At 39.5% G+C, this 17,908-nt stretch overlaps 1 protein-coding gene across 4 annotated transcripts in view; it reads left to right on the top strand.

Moving 5' to 3' along the window:
• The window catches only part of RANBP17 (RAN binding protein 17), a 314,617-nt gene that overhangs the window by 258,826 nt on the left and 37,883 nt on the right, over window positions 1-17,908 (top strand). For all 4 annotated transcript variants that reach the window (XM_060092536.1, XM_060092535.1, XM_060092537.1 and 1 more), the window contains 2 exons: window positions 12,083-12,297; window positions 14,441-14,579. In XM_060092536.1, the coding sequence (XP_059948519.1) occupies window positions 12,083-12,297; window positions 14,441-14,579 (354 nt within the window). The remainder of the gene's footprint in view (window positions 1-12,082; window positions 12,298-14,440; window positions 14,580-17,908) is intronic.

The following is a 17,908-nucleotide window of genomic DNA, read 5'->3' as shown; positions in this document are numbered from 1 at the left end:
GCCAGTACCATACTGTCTTGATTACTGTAGCTTTGTAGTTAGTCTGAAGTCAGGGAGCCTGATTCCTCCAGCTCCGTTTTTCTTTCTCAAGATTGCTTTGGCCATTCAGGGTCTTTTATGTTTCCATACAAATTGTGAAATTTTTTTGTTCTAGTTCTGTGAAAAATGCCATTGGTAGTTTGATAGGGATTGCATTGAATCTGTAGATTGCTTTGGGTAGTATAGTCATTTTCACAGTGTTGATTCTTCCAGTCCAAGAACATGGTATATCTCTCCATCTGTTTGTATCATCTTTAATTTCTTTCATCGGTGTCTTATAGTTTTCTGATAGTTTTCTGCATACAGGTCTTTGTCTCCTTAGGTAGGTTTATTCCTGTGTATTTTCTACAGCAGAAACTAACAGAACATTGTAAAGCAACTGTACTCCAATTTAAAAAAATTAAAAAGCATATTACTTTTAAAAAAGTAAAACCTATTTTAAAAAGCAGAAAAACAGTTCTTTTAAATTGTTTTTACTTGAACTCAAAATATTCTGGGACTCTGTTCTGTATGCACTGTAGGCCTCTGTTAAAAATGCTTAGTTTTGGGCTTCCCTGGTGGCGCAGTGGTTGAGAGTCCGCCTGCCGATGCAGGGGACATGGGTTCGTGCCCCGGTCCAGGAAGATCCCACATGCCGCGGAGCGGCTGGGCCCATGAGCCATGGCCGCTGAGCCTGCGCATCCGGAGCCTGTGCTCCGCAACGGGAGAAGCCACAACGGTGAGAGGCCCGCGTACCGCAAAAAAAAAAAAAAAAAAAAAAAAAAAGCTTAGTTTTAATTGTACATTTGATTTTTAGAGTTTGAGGTCATAAGTGTATAGAAACTACAGAAAGCACCTATTTAAGACAGTAAACTTAAACTCTCCTATTTTCATCTGTACCAGCAACTATATTGCCACAACTTTTGCATCTGTTGAAAATGGACACATTAGAATCATATAAAGTAGAAATGCTTTGCCGCCCAAAGGTAAAAATAGACCCCTTTTTAAATATTCTCAGTACAGTTTGTTGTGTTTCCAGGGTATATCTAATTCCTTTCAGTGTCTTATCATAAAAGACATATGACTGGAGCTTTTTCCAAAAGCATGATATCTTTAAAAAAACATAGATTTTGGCAATTAAAAGACCTGAATACCAATTCTAGTACCAACCCATATCAACTCCATGCCATTCAGCTAAGGCACTACACCTCTTTGGCCTAGTTTTCTCATATGTAAAATTAGAAATAATGAATACCTACTGACCTACCTGTCTAGTTAGGATTAGAGGTGGTTAATTGAGCTACTCTGGGTAAAGGGCTTGGCACAGGTTGTGACATGGCTTAGGTACTCAGTGAATATGCCTTTCTTTGATCCAAAGCCATTCTCTTACACTCACAGAACCAGCCTCCTTTGGATAGGGGTTCACTGACTTCATCACTTTTTTATTCAAGAATGCCTTCTGCTTGGACCATGCTGTCCTGCTTCCTTCTGCCTGTAACAAGTGCTAAGCATCTATTTCCTCACTTTTTAAAAAGAAATACTTCCCCATTATGAAACAATGCACATATAATAATTTCTTAGTAGTCAATAGACCTTTAACTATACAAATGTTAGTTTCCTGTTACCAACCACAGTTGTATCTTTCCTTCCCCCTTTTCTGGATCCAGTTTCTCTTACTAAGTGAGGCTTACCCACTCTTACAGTAGGGCTGATAAGAGCAGCAGCTTCTTCCTCTTCCAGGATCACTGAATCTCTAGTATAGGACAGAATGTAAGTCCAGCAAGTGACACCAAAATGAATCTCAGAACAACACCAAGTCTATGGGCTTCAAAAGCTATTCAGTCCTCTGTCAGGTTGTTTGACATAGACAAAAGCATTGCAGCAAAAGTTGAGAAAGAAAACTGTGAGGATTATATTGGAGGAAGAAGAAGAGGAGGAGGCAGAGGAAGAGAGGAAGAAAAGAGAAAGAAAAGCAGAAAAAAGAAAAAGAAAAAGGAAAGAGAAAACCTTCAAAGCATTCTTGAGAAGAAAAGCCAATAAGGAGTTTTCTTACTCTGAAGAAAGACTAGGAGATTAGGGTAAGGTTCTTCTCCTTAGTTTGGACTAATAATAATGGTTGCTTCCATTTTTTAATCAGCTATTATGTGCCTGCTCCTATACTAGACCATTAATCATACATTAGCCCGTTGAATCCTTAAGGTTAGTATTATTATCTGCCACTCACTAGTCACTTGGCCTTGGTTAACTTGCTAAGCCTCTCTTGCTTCACTTTCTTGTTAAACAGAGAAAATAATACCTACTTCATAGGGTGGTTATGAGGATTCAATTACATAGTGCATGGAAAGCCCTTAGATCACTTAGCTACTGTGATTACTGTTATGAAGAAATTGAAGCTCATAGGAGTTAAAGATTTGCCAAATATTACATAGTTAGCAAATAGTCAAATTGGAATTTCATTCAAAGTCTGTATAACTTCAGACAGTAGTCTTTCCATGTTCCTTTCTGCCACTTGAGAGTTGCCACACAAAGTTGGGTATTTTTGATGAAGTACTGTTCTTTAAGTATGGTGATTTCTATCCTAAAACTTAAGGAAAATGAAGGCTCAATGGAAAAATGTCCTTGAACTTGGTCACCAGTGACTTTGACACATGCGCTTTACATAGAATAATAGAAAAATCTTTTTCAGCCTTCACTGATTCCACATGCTGGCCTCAATCAGCCAAGCTGATTTTGTCTGTCTTTACCTGTGTAATGTTTTATTACCCATGCTTTTACCTCTGGAGATTGTAATGCGCTCACTGAAGGGAGATCCTGTGGTTGCCATCCAGGAGTCTAGAAGATGAGGAAAAGGATGACTAGGAGGGTACAGAAGAGCCAACATTATTTATTTCTGTGGTAAGCCAAGGTGAAGGAAGGGAGAGCCCCTGGAAGAAAGGGGCCAGAACATTCTCTGATCCCTCTGTTCCCATCCTCACTGGGTTCCTTCTCTGCTCACCTGTCGTGGGCAGTATTTGTGTTATCGATGATTGGGGCAGATCAGAGAGGGAAGAACTCATTTCCACATGTGCCTGACCCGTTATATATTTTATGGAATACCTCCACCTCGCTACTCAACGAGACTGGCAGGAAAATAATACTTTTGATATGCTGTTTTATTTGTCTACATTCTGTCATGATATACTTTGATGTAAGTTTTTAATTTTGCCTCAGCTCTCAGCTGCTCCCGCTGTTACAGCTCAGGGTCAGCAACGAGGTTAGCCACAGTAGCACAAAACAATTTCCTGTTTGTGAAGCCCAGGTAACATTTGGATGAGGATTAGATTTTACCACATTTTCTACTAGCCCAAGCCTATTATTTCTAATGAGTTTTAAATTGCTTCAAGAACATGTATTTCAAAATTTAGTGCTATGATCCGTTCAGCCTGAGCAACTTAATAAAAGAAATTTCTTTCTTAAATTTTTGGTTAAAATGTTGCATTCAGTGTAATAAATGTTATTACTTTGGAAACCTACTTCTCAGTTTTAAGAACTGGGTGTTTTTTATGCTCAATTTCCATTTGTCTAATCTTTTCTTCCCTTTGCCTCTGGGTAATGGTATCTTTAGTGACATCTGTTGGTTAAAGAGTGCGCAGAAGGGAGAAATAGTGGTTGTTTTTATAAGACTGGCAAAAATGGAGCTGCTTTTATTCCTTCCTTAGGTACCTGATTTAAAGAAAGCTCAGTGTGTGAAAAATCTACACTTTAATAGCAGATAGAACAACTATAATTATTCACTGTACATAAGAATTTACATCAGGGTTCTTTTGAGCAATATATGCTCCAGGTGCATTGAAGGTATGATCTAATAATATGCTTAAATTGAATTTGTAAACTGATATACAAGCCACTGTTATTTACTGTGACCTAGAAAACAAACCAGTGGTTTTCCAACTGGGTTTTTCAGAGCCCTAGAGATCTGTGAAAGTACCACAGAGCCTCTCCAGAGAGGGGGGAGGAGGGGACCCTACTGCCACTTTGACCAGAACCACCCAGCTATATATAGTTGCACTAGATTTATTTGTAATAGGGGTCACCTGCTTAAAGATTTTTTTTTAATAAAAGAGCTTGAAAATTACTGGTATGTATTGATACTATTAGAAGCATTGTAAGAATGAAGGATTATGATTTCTATTTATGTTTAAATGATTACAAAAAGATAGCTGAACAGGGCTTCCCTGGTGGCGCAGTGGTTGAGAGTCCGCCTGCCGATGCAGGGGACCTGGGTTCGTGCCCCGGTCCGGGAAGATCCCACATGCCGCGGAGCAGCTAGGCCTGTGAGCCATGGCCGCTGAGCCAGCGCGTCCGGAGCCTGTGTTCCACAATGGGAGAGGCCACAGCAGTGAGAGAGCCGCGTACCGCAAAAAAAAAAAAAAAAAAAAAAAAAAAAGATAGCGGAACAATGTGTTGGACTTGAACTAGAGGCTTAATAAAATGTTATCAGGAAATAACACTTCTGGAAAACAGATCATCCAGGAACCATGGACATAACCTTAGATTGTATCAGAAACGTGGTCAGGGACATAGAGTTGTATCAGAAACGTGGTCGGGGACATAGGACAACAAAGTAGTAGAATAAGCTCACAAAAATCTTCTTAAGGCGATGGAATGATCAACACCTTGAGGATCCCAGGCCTTGAGGAGTACATTTCACAATGAATCCACACGTGCTAGACTTGGCCACTTCTGCACACAAGCAAAAACTGCTAAACAAGCTGGTAAATAAGTAAGCGTGATCTCCAAACAAGTGGCTTAGAGTTCAGTAGATTCTTTCATCCATACAGCTAATGTTTATTGAGCATTTACTATGTGTTTGAGAGTTACAAGGGATAGGAAGAGAAATAAGACACACAAAAAAGAATCTTACTGATTCTTCCCTTAGTGGAGTCCAGCAGTGGACTCAGACAAGTAAATAAAGAATTATAATGTGTTGTGCTCACTTTTATGCTTAAGAAGCATACAGAGTGCTATGGGAGCCCAGAAGTTTCTAACTCAAAACTGAGGAGCCAGAGAAGGAAATAAGAATAGGGCCTGGAAATTTGAGGAGGGCATTTCAAGCAGGCAATAGCTTTTACAAAATCATATAAATATAAAACATTAGCATGGTCTATCAGTAAACTGAGGGATTTCAGAATTGCTGGAGAAAGTAGAAAGTGAAAATTCCTGATTATCTCATCACTCAAAGATAACCGTCATTAACAGTTTAGTGTGTGCTCATTCATACTTTTTTATGTGTTCATATACATATATTATTCCAAAAGTGGTATTATAATATACTTGCTAATCTGTAATTTGCTATTTTTTACTTATATCATGGCCATCACTTTATATTAATACATATCTAAAACTACCATATGTCTTTTTTTCCTTTGGTTTTTCATAATCTTTTTCTATCATATCTTTTTTTTTTTAATTTATTTATTTTATTTTACTTTTGGCTGCGTCGGGTCTTCGTTGCTGCGCGCAGGCTTTCTCTAGTTGCAGCGAGCGGGGGCTACTCTTCGTTGTGGTGCGCAGGCTTCTCATTGCAGTGGCTTCTCTTATTGCAGAGCACAGGCTCTAGGTGTGCGGGCTTCAGTAGCTGTGGCTCGCGGGCTTAGTTGCTCTGCGGCATGTGGGATCTTCCCGGACCAGGTCTCGAACCTGTGTCCCCTGCATCGGCAGGTGGGTTCTTAACCACTGCGCCACTAGGGAAGCCCTCTATCGTATCTTTTAAAAAGATGTAAAGCATTCCATTTTATGGTTATACTATAATTTATTTAATTATTCACCTTTTGATAAATGTAATTTTTATAAACATGTAATTTTCACTATCATACACTGTTGCAGCAAGTACATACACTGTACATTCGGCTTCGTGAGCTTCACTCCGTCAACAAATATATATATTGAGAGCATCAGGTGCTGTTCTAGACTCTGGATATATCAGTGAGCAAAACTGAAAAAGAAATTATTTTGTATGTCAGAAGGTAATAAGTGCTATGGGGAAAAAAAAAAAAAGAAAGAAAGCAAATCAAGATGGGAGCATTAGAAGTACCAGGGGGCCTCCCTGGTGGCGCAAGTGGTTGAGAGTCCGCCTGCCGATGCAGGGGATACAGGTTCGTGCCCCGGTCTGGGAGGATCCCATATGCCGCGGAGCGGCTGGGCCCGTGAGCCATGGCTGCTGAGCCTGCGCGTCCAGAACCTGTGCTCCGCAACGGGAGAGGCCACAACAGTGAGAGGCCCGCGTACCACAAAAAAAATAAATTTAATAAATTAAAAAAAAAATATATATATATATATATATAAAGACTTAGGTTTTAGTTCAGGGATGTTCTGTGTTAGGAGGAAAGGGAGAAGAGGAGGAACCAGCAAAAGAGACAATGAGCAAACACTGAAGTAAGAGAAAATCAGGAGAGTGTGTGTCTTGGAAGGCAGGAAGAAGAGGTAGTCAGCTGTGTCAGAAGCTGCCAATGAATCAAATAATATGCGGACTAAGAGTCGACCATTACGTTTAGGGACAAGGAGGTCATTGGGAACCTTGAAAAGAACGCTTTCAGTGGAGTGGGTGTAAAAGAGAATCAGAGGAGAAGAAATGAAGACAGTGAAGGTCACAATTCTTTTAAGGAGTTTTGTTACAAAGGGGAGTAATATCAGGCAGGGAAGTAGGGCCAAGAGAAAGTTTTGTTTAAAAAAAAAAAAGATTGCATAGGAGAGAAGGGGAAATTGCTGTGCTTTGTTCTCAAGCACATAAGAGAAGATGGGAGCTAGTTCAACATACTGAGGGGCTGGCTTTTATAGAAGACAGTGTGTAAGTGAAAATGCTAGGAGATAGGTAGATATGGTAGTGAACATTTGGAATTAGAATATATTCCCAAAAGTGGATTTATGCATTTTTAATATTTTTAATAAATTTTACCAAATTACCCTCTAGAATCGTTATACTAATTCACATTCCCAACAATTTCCTTAATTTCCCACATGCTTATCAATGCTTCATTGATTTAATCTTTTTCAACCTGAAAGGGAAATGTTATATTCCTTTCCAGTCTCCACAGCTTCATTTCTGTCCAGGGGCCTCGGCTGGTTTGCCCAGAGATGGAATGGGTTGACTGACCTGAAGTAAAGGAATGTCAGGAAGCTTGCACTTCTCTTCCCATAATTGTTCTGATGACGAATGAAGACATTCAACCTGTAGAGCTGTCAGCTAAATATCAAATTCACTTTAAAATTTTAGAGATTAAAAGGGAAAAAGAAAAGGTAAATCAGTGTAATGGATTGCTTTATAAACCAGGAAGTGACATTGTTCATACTGTTAGTTCTTCCTGGTATAAAATACAACTACAGTATATCTTATCCCTTGCACCTTTTTTAAAAAGTATTCTTTTGAGGGCACAGAGAACTGGTAGACTGTGGGCCAAAGACCCCCTGCAGCCAGTTCTCTTTTGAAGGAATAAAGGGAAAGTGGTCAAAGATATAGTATTGACCTTACTTTGAATTATGTGTTAGAAGGAAGTGACATTATTCTACACCAAACACACCCAGCCTCACCTCCTCCTTTTTTTCAGGCCATAGCACCCCATGTATGAATTTACAGGCTAGTAGACTGGAGAAAGAAATGAACGCCTAGCACTGTGTATTGTTATAGTTTACTTGAGCACTGTGCCAGTTACTGTGGTAAGCACGTTACGTACGCTGTCTCCTTTACTCCACATAAGAGCCTTGTGAGTTATAAGTACTGTTATTGTCCTCATCTTACAGATGAGGAAACTGACTTACAGAGATTAATAATCTGTTCAGACACCCAGGTAGTGAGCAAAGAAGTAGGATTCAAACCCCAGGTCGGTATGACTCAGAAGCCCACCTGGTTCATCACTACCTTATGCACTATATGTCTGTTTTCTGTTAGACTACTATCTTGTTATACAATTCTCCAGCTGAGGCCTTTGAAGGAAGGCCACTTCTTTTTGGGTGTAGGGAGCCTCTTCTGGAGAGGACATCATGGAGTCAGTCATCAGGGAAGAGATAGGGTCTCAGAAGGGGAAAAAGTTGTTTAAAAAGTAGGTCTGAAAGTAGATATCAGGTAAACAGAAAAGGAGATTCTGCATCTTCTTATATATCCTTCTCTAAATCTAGTTATTGAGAGTTGTCTAGAAGGGTACTTCTGAATGCTGGAAGGTAACCAAACACACACACACACACACACACACGCGTGCGCGCACACACACATGCAAAATGGGGGCTTCTCCAAAAAAGACAGAATAGAGGTTAAGAAAGAGGAACCCAAGCAGTCAATGTAAGCTAATAATGAGGGAAATATATGTAATAAGCAAAATTATAGCAGGAGTCTTGTATGCTTATTTCCCAGGGTTTTTCCCCTTATTTTTTAGTGAGATTTCTTTTCCTGTTATAGCATATACAACAGTAAGAATGGCAGTTCCATAACACTTGTGCTTCCCTTCCTCAGTCATTGCCCTTAGCCAGGTAAACCATTCAATTCACAGCATCCTTTTCTGGAGCCCCAGCATAGCCTCAACATCTGTCTTACCCAGGTCTGATGTTAAGGTTGTAACAGCATCTCATTCCCCTGCTCCCAGTTTTGGCAGATATAATTAGTGGGAAACAATCAGAGATTTTCCTTTTGATTCTAAACTTTGGAAGTCTCTTATTTCATTAAAGAAAGTATCATTTCCTTTTGTACAAGTGGCAACTGCTACTGGCTTCAGTGGCTGCCAACCTGTCAATGCCTTCATCTCCCAGCAGTCCATCAGTGTAATAAAGATCTCCCTCTTAGGAAGGAAATTCTGGGAAGGAAGGAGATGGGACTTTATGGGTGTGGGGTGGAATAAGGAAGGCAAGGAGGGTTGTCATACCTATAGAGGAACATCAAAACCAAACCTCAGCTCTGTCACTTTTGTTTACAGCAATGTGAGTCTAACTGCTAGATTTTAAGCTTTTTGAGGGCAGGGCCTCCAATTTTAGTAAGTGTTGTTGAATAACACAGATTGAATAAAGCTGATTGGAATGAATAACGATGTGGCCACGTCTTCTCTTCCATAGTCTTACAGCCACCACGGAATGCGGAGCCACTTGAGCACAATGAAATATAGTTTCCTCTTTCAAAAGTATTACTTTTTCAAGGTCATAATGGTATACTAATTACTGTTGTAATTAACACAGATGTGTCTGAAGCAGTCCAAAAAAACAAGTATGCCAGATTGCAGCTTTAACACAGCAATAAAAGTTGTGATTCTAAATAATTAATCCTTCTTGATGATAGGTTATCCAGTCCTTTAGAATCAAAAAATTTTCCCCATCACAATTCTTCGTCTTCCTATTCCATCTTGTGCTGAAGAATATAGGATCTTTACTTCCCCCATAAGGACATCAGCATAAGAAGTCCCTGAAAGATGACCCAGTTTTCTCTGTTTGCCCCTGGCCTCCTTAACAGACCCAAAATGTGTAAACCACCACCACTACCACCAAATTACCCTAGCTTTTTCCATCACATGTAAGCAGTGCTTTTCTTTCCTGGGAAAGGGAAGCGGGGGGAAATGTCTACCTTGATTTATATTGAATTGGAGGCAAAGGTAGAAAAGCAGTGGTTGAAAACTGCCCTCTCCTGCAGTACCCTGCTTTTTCAGACCTTCATGCCTGTGCACATAATCTTTCTGGAATACTCTTCTCTCCCTTCAAGTCCACCTGAGAAACTGTGATTGATCCTTGAGAAGTAACCTGCTCCGTGAAGCCTTTCCCACACTGCTCTCCTGCCCAAGCAAAGTCAGTCTCTTTTATTCCCATAAAATCTTGACAGTCCTCTCTGATAGTGTTTGTCACATTGTATGGAATTATTTATTTACAAATCTACTTCTCCCAGCAGACCGAACTCCTTCAGAGCAAAGATTTTGTTTCATTCGTTTACCCTAGCACCTCACACAGAGTAGCTATTAAGTGAACGCTATCGTATTGAGTTGAGTCTTTATGAAACTTACAATATCTTTCTAAGGTAAGTTAGGATGAGATCATGAGAGAGAGTACAGAATGTGGTATGGAGTAAATTCCAAGATATGCTTCAGCCGACACAGTGGTGTTGTCATTCTAATGTACAAATTATAAGCAAAACCACATGGGCTTCAAAGGATGCACAGAAGAAAACCTGTGTGTGGAAATGTTTCAGTAAGGCAGAGAAAGGGGAGGAAACCTTCACCCTGGGTGAGTCCTGTTTCATGCTCTGCTAGAATTATTGGTCCTTCTTAACCTCTTTAGTAAACATGTGGTTTTCATAATATACCTATCAGTCAGGATTCAAACAGGGAAAAACAGGGCTTCCCTGGTGGCGCAGTGGTTGAGAGTCCGCCTGCCGATGCAGGGGACACAGGTTCGTGCCCCGGTCCGGGAGGATCCCACATGCTGCAGAGCAGCTGGGCCCGTGAGCCATGGCTGCTGGGCCTGCGCATCTGGAGCCTGTGCTCCGCAACGGGAGAGGCCACAACAGTGAGAGGCCCACGTACCGCAAAAAAAAAAGGAAAAAGAAAAAGAAAAACAGGGAAAAACAAACACTGTGACACTGATGGAACAGGGAATTTATTTTAGGAATTAGACCTTGTACAATCTTGGGTGAAGATGGGAAAATAGGTCCAAGGGGGAGAGTTGGAAGTTCAGGCGAAATATCATTAATAGGCCCTCCTGAAACAATGGCATGGATGGACAAGTTTGAGCTTGCAGGGAAAGCTAAAAGCTAGAGACATCCAGCTGCTGGGGTGGGACCCTGAAAGGATGTGGGGTGAGAGGGGGGACTTGTGTAGTGGTAAAGAAGCAGTGGAGGACTGTTGCCTCTGCACAGCTCCTGCTCTGTATGTGTGCTGCCAAGCACTTGGTGGTAGGCTTGGGGTCATTGGTCAACAGGGCTTGTAGTTCTAGACACAGAGCAGGAAAGAACAAGGAGAAACTAAAACCCGGCGGTATTTCTACATCTTTTTCTCACACTTCTAATCACAACAACCTTCAGAAAGTCATGGCTGCTACTTCACTTCCACCTTCTAAATCTCATATAGATTTCTGTTTTGCTCAATTCTAGCCCACAACCGTACAGGGAAATGAGTTCTGGGAAACTTAATTCTTATTTAGCCTAATAGACACAGTACAAAACCACAACAATATGCCTCTAAATTTTGTAAATTGAATTTAGTTTCCATTTTAGAAGCAGTACTCACTTGAACAGGAAAAAGCAGAGCTAAGAAACATGTATGACTTTATAATTTTTTACAAAGCATTCTTAGGTATTGCCTGGTAACATAGCTTACTAGCACACATTTCAGAAAGAGAAACTGTTAGTTGTAAATGCTAACTATAAAAAACTGTAAGGTGATTATATAAACATTTCTTCATCTTTTGATGGTAAGACATAGAATTTAAGTACGGTTTTTAAACAATCGTCTCTTTAGATCTTCTGAAAAAATGTCTAAGGGGAAAAAGGAAGTAACATTTGTGGCGCACTGTGCCAAGAATTTCTTGTGTCTTATTTCATTTAACTCATGTACCAAACCTGTGAGGCTCCTAAGAGTGAAGTAACTCAATATCAAGTGCATGTGAAAAGGTTGAAAATTCATCCCACAATTCAGAGTAACTTATATCTCTAAGTTATCTTTTCCTCTTGACTTAGTTTGTTATTTACTCCTACTTTTTTTAACTTCTTAATGAAGAAGAGATAACATTATATATTAAAGTACATAAAGTGAACTAATCTTAGGAGTACAACTCAATGAATTTTTGTGCATCTACATATATAATCATTTAATCACCATCCAGATAAAAATATCAAACTTTTCCTGTACCCCTTGATTGATTTTCCTTGGGCCATTTGTACTTCCCAGGTAAACTGCCTTATGTATTTATATTTTTCATTATATGGATGATGTAATTCTTGGAACAATGGTAGGGGGAAGTGAACAATAGCAGTAAAGTAAAAATGTTGAATAATGTGCCTCATAACTGCTTTGAATTACATCTACTTATGTCACTTTCTCATTCTGCTTTTACCCTAAAACAGGTAATCAGATCCTGTCCCTCGGGAGCCTCTCAAAAGATCAGATTTATCCCATGAAACTCAAGGGCATCTCCATCTGCTATTCAGCTCTCAAATCTGCCTTGTGTGGAAATTATGTCAGCTTTGGCGTCTTCAAGTTGTACGGGGACAACCATTTTGACAATGTACTCCAGGCCTTTGTCAAAATGCTGCTGTCAGTGTCCCACAGTGACTTGCTAGTAAGCAATCATGCGTCATGGGAGTCTTTGTATGAAACGTGAAGTAACACCACCACAGGGTTGTATTGTTATAATGAAGCCCAAGGAGTTAGAGTAGCACCAGATCATTTTATGTTTTAGGACAGCTTCTTGATTTAACTTACAGGATTTGAATAACGATGGTGGCTGTATTTATATAATTAAATGTGCAGTTTTGAAAACTGCAGCTACCATCTTCTGATAAATGGGTCATCTCAGGTGTTCCAGGTTCTGTGTCTAGAGAAAATGTAATTAGCAATTTCAACTAATTGCTTACAACTATACTCATAATTCAGAGAAGGTCTGTGTTTCCTGGAGCAGAAAATGCAGAATGACTATAGGATCTTCTCCTTCCTTCATTTCTACTCTGTGTACTCCCCTTGCTGTTTGGCCTTGCTTTCCATTAAAATTCAGGTGTGGTGGACAGAGTGCTAAACTGGAAGTTGAGCAGTCTGGTATGTAGTCTCAACTCTGCCACTTGCTGGTCATTTACCTTGAATAAATCACCTTCTCCATTTCTCCAGGCTTCAATTTCCTCACCTTTAAAATGAGTAAATTAAACAAAGTGATCTCTAGGTCCCTTTTCTACGGTACCATCTAGTCTCTGTGATTTATGTCAGTTGTTTTCAAACTTTGAGGCCCATCAGACTCACCTGGGGTGCTTGTTGGAATTCAAATTTCCAGGCTCCTCCACTGAACTGAGCCTGAGTCATTATCAGATTTTTAAAAAATATCTCAGCCTGATTACACAAAAGCTAATATATGCCCAATGTGGTTGCAATAATTACTTCAGTAACACAGCCAAATTCATGCTCAGGCTTAGTTTAGGCTTTCCCACCTGCTCCCAGCCCAAGGTTACAAGTAAGATCTGGGGGCCTTCATTAGTCAGCCTGTATGAGAAATGCTCCTTTGACATTCTAATGCACTAGAGGTACCCTCTTCCACCTTTCTAAGCTAGTCTTCATAAAACCACATCTCGGGAATTCTCTGGCAGTCCAGTGGTTAGACTCTGCAATTTCACTGCCAGGGACCCAGGTTCAATCCCTGGTCGGGGAACTGAGATCCCACAAGCTGTGCGGCATGGCCCAAAAAAACTAAAAACAAAAAAACCACATCTCAAGCCAAAGTTGTCAAGCCTCTTTGAAGTAGAATGGAATGTTCATTGAAGGCTGCCTGTACAACAGAAATTACAAAGTGGAAACTTGAGTCAGATCAGCCATGTGTTACAGCCTCCTCATTGAGGGAACTCTTCACTACAGTTGAGGCCCACCAAAAAAACCTGATATGGTTCCAGGAATTTCTCTATTCTTTTTTCTAGTAGACAAGCAAACCTCTAACTCAGTAATCTCAAAATTGAGGGTGCATAGGACTCCCTTAGTGTACATTTTTTAAATGCACATTTTAGGACCTCATTCCAGAGGTTTTCATTTTGTAAGTCTGAATTGGAAATCAGAAAACTGCATCTTTAACAAGCACTCCATGTGATTCTTATGGAAATAGTCAATCTCACTTTAAACTATCGGTATGGTTTATTTCTCTTATAAGTGTTGTGCTTCTTTGATACTGGTTTGGGTTTCATTTGAGGTTTTTCAGGTATCTTTCTCATGCACTTATCCTTTGCCTGTTGTATATGGTAAATATTAAGCCATTTACCGAGTTATGATTTAATTAGATGGGTTGGCATTGTGTAAATATAGCAGACTATGATGCCAAATGCTATTATAACAGCAAATTTCTTTGTGTTAAAATAAAAGGTTGCCTAGCCACTATTAAGCACTGTTCAGTGTTACCATATTCCAGCCCAGAAGAATCATTCAGTCTTCTATACTGCAGCGATTTTAGTTGCACTTAAGTGTTAACCACATAAGGCAAAATTGAAATTACTTACTAGGGTATGCTGTAGCTTCAAATTAGGATTTCTTGAGATCAAGAGATTTTTATTAGAACCCCTTTAAATACTGAATTGAGAATCATTATGTCATTTGTTCCATGTATTTATATTTAGGTTTATTTTATGTATTTATGTGTAAGGTCACAATTTCTAATATTATAAATGGCAGTTTTCACTGAACTGTGACACGTCTTTTGCTTCCCTGTGGCTTGACATTTAGTATTTCTGTTATAGCAATATCGGAAACTGAGCCAGTCTTATTATCCACTCCTGGAATGTCTCACCCAGGACCACCTGAGCTTCATCACCAACTTAGAGCCTCCTGTACTCCTATATGTTCTCACATCTATCTCAGAGGGACTCAGTACTCTTGGTAAGTATCATGGAGAACATTGTTTTCAGAGGAAAGACTTGATTGTGGTCTCTTAATGTATGTGCTTTTGAGATGATCATCCTACAAAGGGGGAAAGATTATTTACCCAAACTGAAAGATTATTTTATAACTATTACCTACAAGAGAGAAAATGCCCTTTTTCATATTTTGATATAGTTTTTTAAATCAGCTTAAAGTATAATTTACACACAGTAAAAATTACTGATTTTAAGTGAGCATTTCAATGAGTCCTTACAAACATATATACACAGTCATGAACCACCACCGCCAAGATACAGAACATCTTCATCACCGCACAAAGCTCCCTCCTGACCCCTTCTAATCAATCCCTTTCCCCTAGTCCCAGCCCCAAGGAACCACTATCTACTTTCTCTCACTGTAGTTTGCCTTTTCCAGAATTTCATATAAGTGAAATCATATAACCTGTAGTCCTTTGTGTCTGACTTCTTTCGTTTAGCATAATGCCTTTGAGATTTATCCACGTTTTGTGAAACAGTTAGTTTTAATCTTTCTATTGCTGAGTATTATTCTATGGTATGGATTACCACATTTGTTAATATGTTCACCAACCGATAACATTTGGGTTGTTTCCATTATTTGGTTGTTTTGAATAATGCTACTATGAACATTCATGTACAAGTCTTTCTGTGGACAGATATTTCTCTTGAGTAAATACCAGAATGGAATTTCTGGGTTGTATGCTAAGTGTATATTTCACATTATTAAAAACTGCCATGGGCTTCCCTGGTGGCACAGTGGTTGAGAGTCTGCCTGCTGATGCAGGGGACGCGGGTTCGTGCCCCGGTCCGGGAAGATCCCACATGCCGCTGAGCAGCTGGGCCCATGAGCCATGGCCGCTGAGCCTGCGTGTCCGGAGCCTGTGCTCTGCAACGGGAGAGGCCACAACAGTGAGAGACCCGCGTACCGCAAAAAAAACAACGAAAAAAACCCTGCCAAACTCATGGACACATATACACGACCAAACGTAAAATAGATAGCTAGTAGGAAGCAGCCACATAGCACAGGGAGATCAGCTCGGTGCTTTGTGACCACCTAGAGGGGTGGGATAGGAAGGGTGGGAGGGAGACGCAAGAGGGAGGAGATATGGGGATACATGTATATGTATAGCTGATTCACTTTGTTATACAGCAGAAACTAATGCACCATTGTAAAGCAATTATACTCCAATAAAGATGTTAAAAAAAAAAAAAAACTGCCCAACTGTTTCCCAAAGTGATTGTACCATTTCACTCCCCCAAGCAATGTATGAGGACTCCAGTTGCCCTGTATCTTCCCTAACACTTGCTATTATCAGTCTTTTTAATCTTAGCCATCCTCGTGGGTGTGAAGTGGAAATCTCCTTGAGTTTTCAATTTGCATTTCACTAATGAATGATGATTTGAGCATCTTTTCTTGCTTATTTGCCATTCATATATCTTCTTGGTAAAATATTTGTTCAAATCTTCAACCCAATTTCTTTAACTGGGTTGTTTTTTCTTGGAAGAGTTGTTATATATTCTGGATACAAATCTTTTATCAGGTCTATGTTTTGCACGTATTTTTTCAGCCTTGGCTTGTCTTTTTTATTTTCTTAACAGTATCTTCTGAAGAATAAAAGTTTTCAGTTTTGAGGAAGTCCAGTTCTTTTTTTCTCTTACAGTTCATGTCTTTTTGGTCCTATCCTAAGAAATCTTTCCTTATTAACCCAAGGCCATAAAGGCTTTTTCTATGTTTTCTTCTAAAAGTTTTATAGTTTTAGCTCTTGTGGTTAAGTCTATGATCCATTTCAATTTAATTTTTGTATGTAGTATTATGAGGTAAAAGCTGGGATTCCTTTTTTAACATGTGGATATTCAGTTGTTCTAGCATCTTTTGTTGAAGAATATCCTTTATTTGTTAGACTACTTTGTGCCATTTCTATACTGTCCTAATTTTATAGTAAGTCTTAAAATCAGTTTAGCCCTCTGATTTTGTTTTTCCCTTTTTAAATTGTCTTGGCTATTCTGGGTCCTTTGCCTTTTTTATAAATTTAGAGTCAACTTGTCAGTTTCTCGTTAGAAAAAAAAAATGAGCAGGGGAATTATTATTGGGTTACATTGAATCTCTAGCCCAGTTTGGGGAAAACTGACATCTTAGCAATATTGAGTGTTCAATTCCCGGCAATGGCATATCTTTCCATTTATTTAGATCTTCTTTACCTTTTCTCAACAGCATTTTTGAAGTTTTGAATATATAAGTCTTGTCCATATGTTGTTGTATTTATAACTGTTTTCTGTTTTTATGCTGTTGTAAATGGCATTGAGTTCAATTTCTATTGTTTTTGCTACCATGTAGAATTGCAATTGATTTCTTTGTATGCTGACCATGTATCCTGTAACTTTGCTAAACTGACTTATTAATTCTGGTAGCCTTTTGTAGACTTCTTAAGATTTTCTGCATAGATGTGTCTGCAAATAAAGATAGTTTTACCTCTTCCTTTCCAATCTGTATGGCTTTTTTTTGGCTGCACGGCATGCAGAACTTCCTCAACCAGGGATCGTACCCGTGCTCCCTGCATTCGGAGTGTGGAGTCTTAACCACTGGACAACGAGGGAAGTCCCTATATGGCTTTTTTTATTTTTCTTACCCTATCACACTGGCTAGAACCTACAGTACAACATTGAATAGAAGTGATGGTAGCGAGCATTCTTTCCTTGTCTCCAGTGTTGTGGAGCAAACATTCATTCTTTTCCACCATTCCGTATAATATTAGCTCTAGGTTTTCTGTAGAGGCTCTTTATCTTGTTAAGGAAATTCTCTTCTTTTGTAGTTTTCTGAGAGTATTATCATGAATGGGTGTTGAATTTTATCAAATTCTTTTTCTACATATACTGAGGTAATCATGTGGTTTTCCTTTTTTGGTCTGTTAATACATTACATGATATTAATCACCACATTGATGGATATTTGAATGTTAAAACAACTTTGCAGGGCTTCCCTGGTGGCACAGTGGTTGAGAGTGCACCTGCCGATGCAGGGGACACGGGTTCGTGCCCCGGTCTGGGAGGATCCCACATGCCGCGGAGCAGCTGGGCCCGTGAGCCATGGCCGCTGAGCCTGCACGTCTGGAGCCTGTGCTCTGCAACAGGAGAGGCCACAGCAGTGAGAGGCCCGCGTACCACAAAAAAAAAAAAAAAACAACTTTGCATTCCACACTTAGTTACGGTGTATTGTCCTTCTTATATATTACTAGATTCAACTTTCTGTAATTTTGGTACAGATTTTTACATCTATGTTCATGACAGCTATCGATGTATTCTTCTATGGTT

The sequence above is a fragment of the Mesoplodon densirostris genome, chromosome 3, assembly GCF_025265405.1.
Source record: "Mesoplodon densirostris isolate mMesDen1 chromosome 3, mMesDen1 primary haplotype, whole genome shotgun sequence".
NCBI lineage: Eukaryota > Metazoa > Chordata > Mammalia > Artiodactyla > Ziphiidae > Mesoplodon > Mesoplodon densirostris.
Note: the sequence above shows the minus strand (reverse complement) of the source record. Positions and strands in the feature narration are given on the sequence as shown.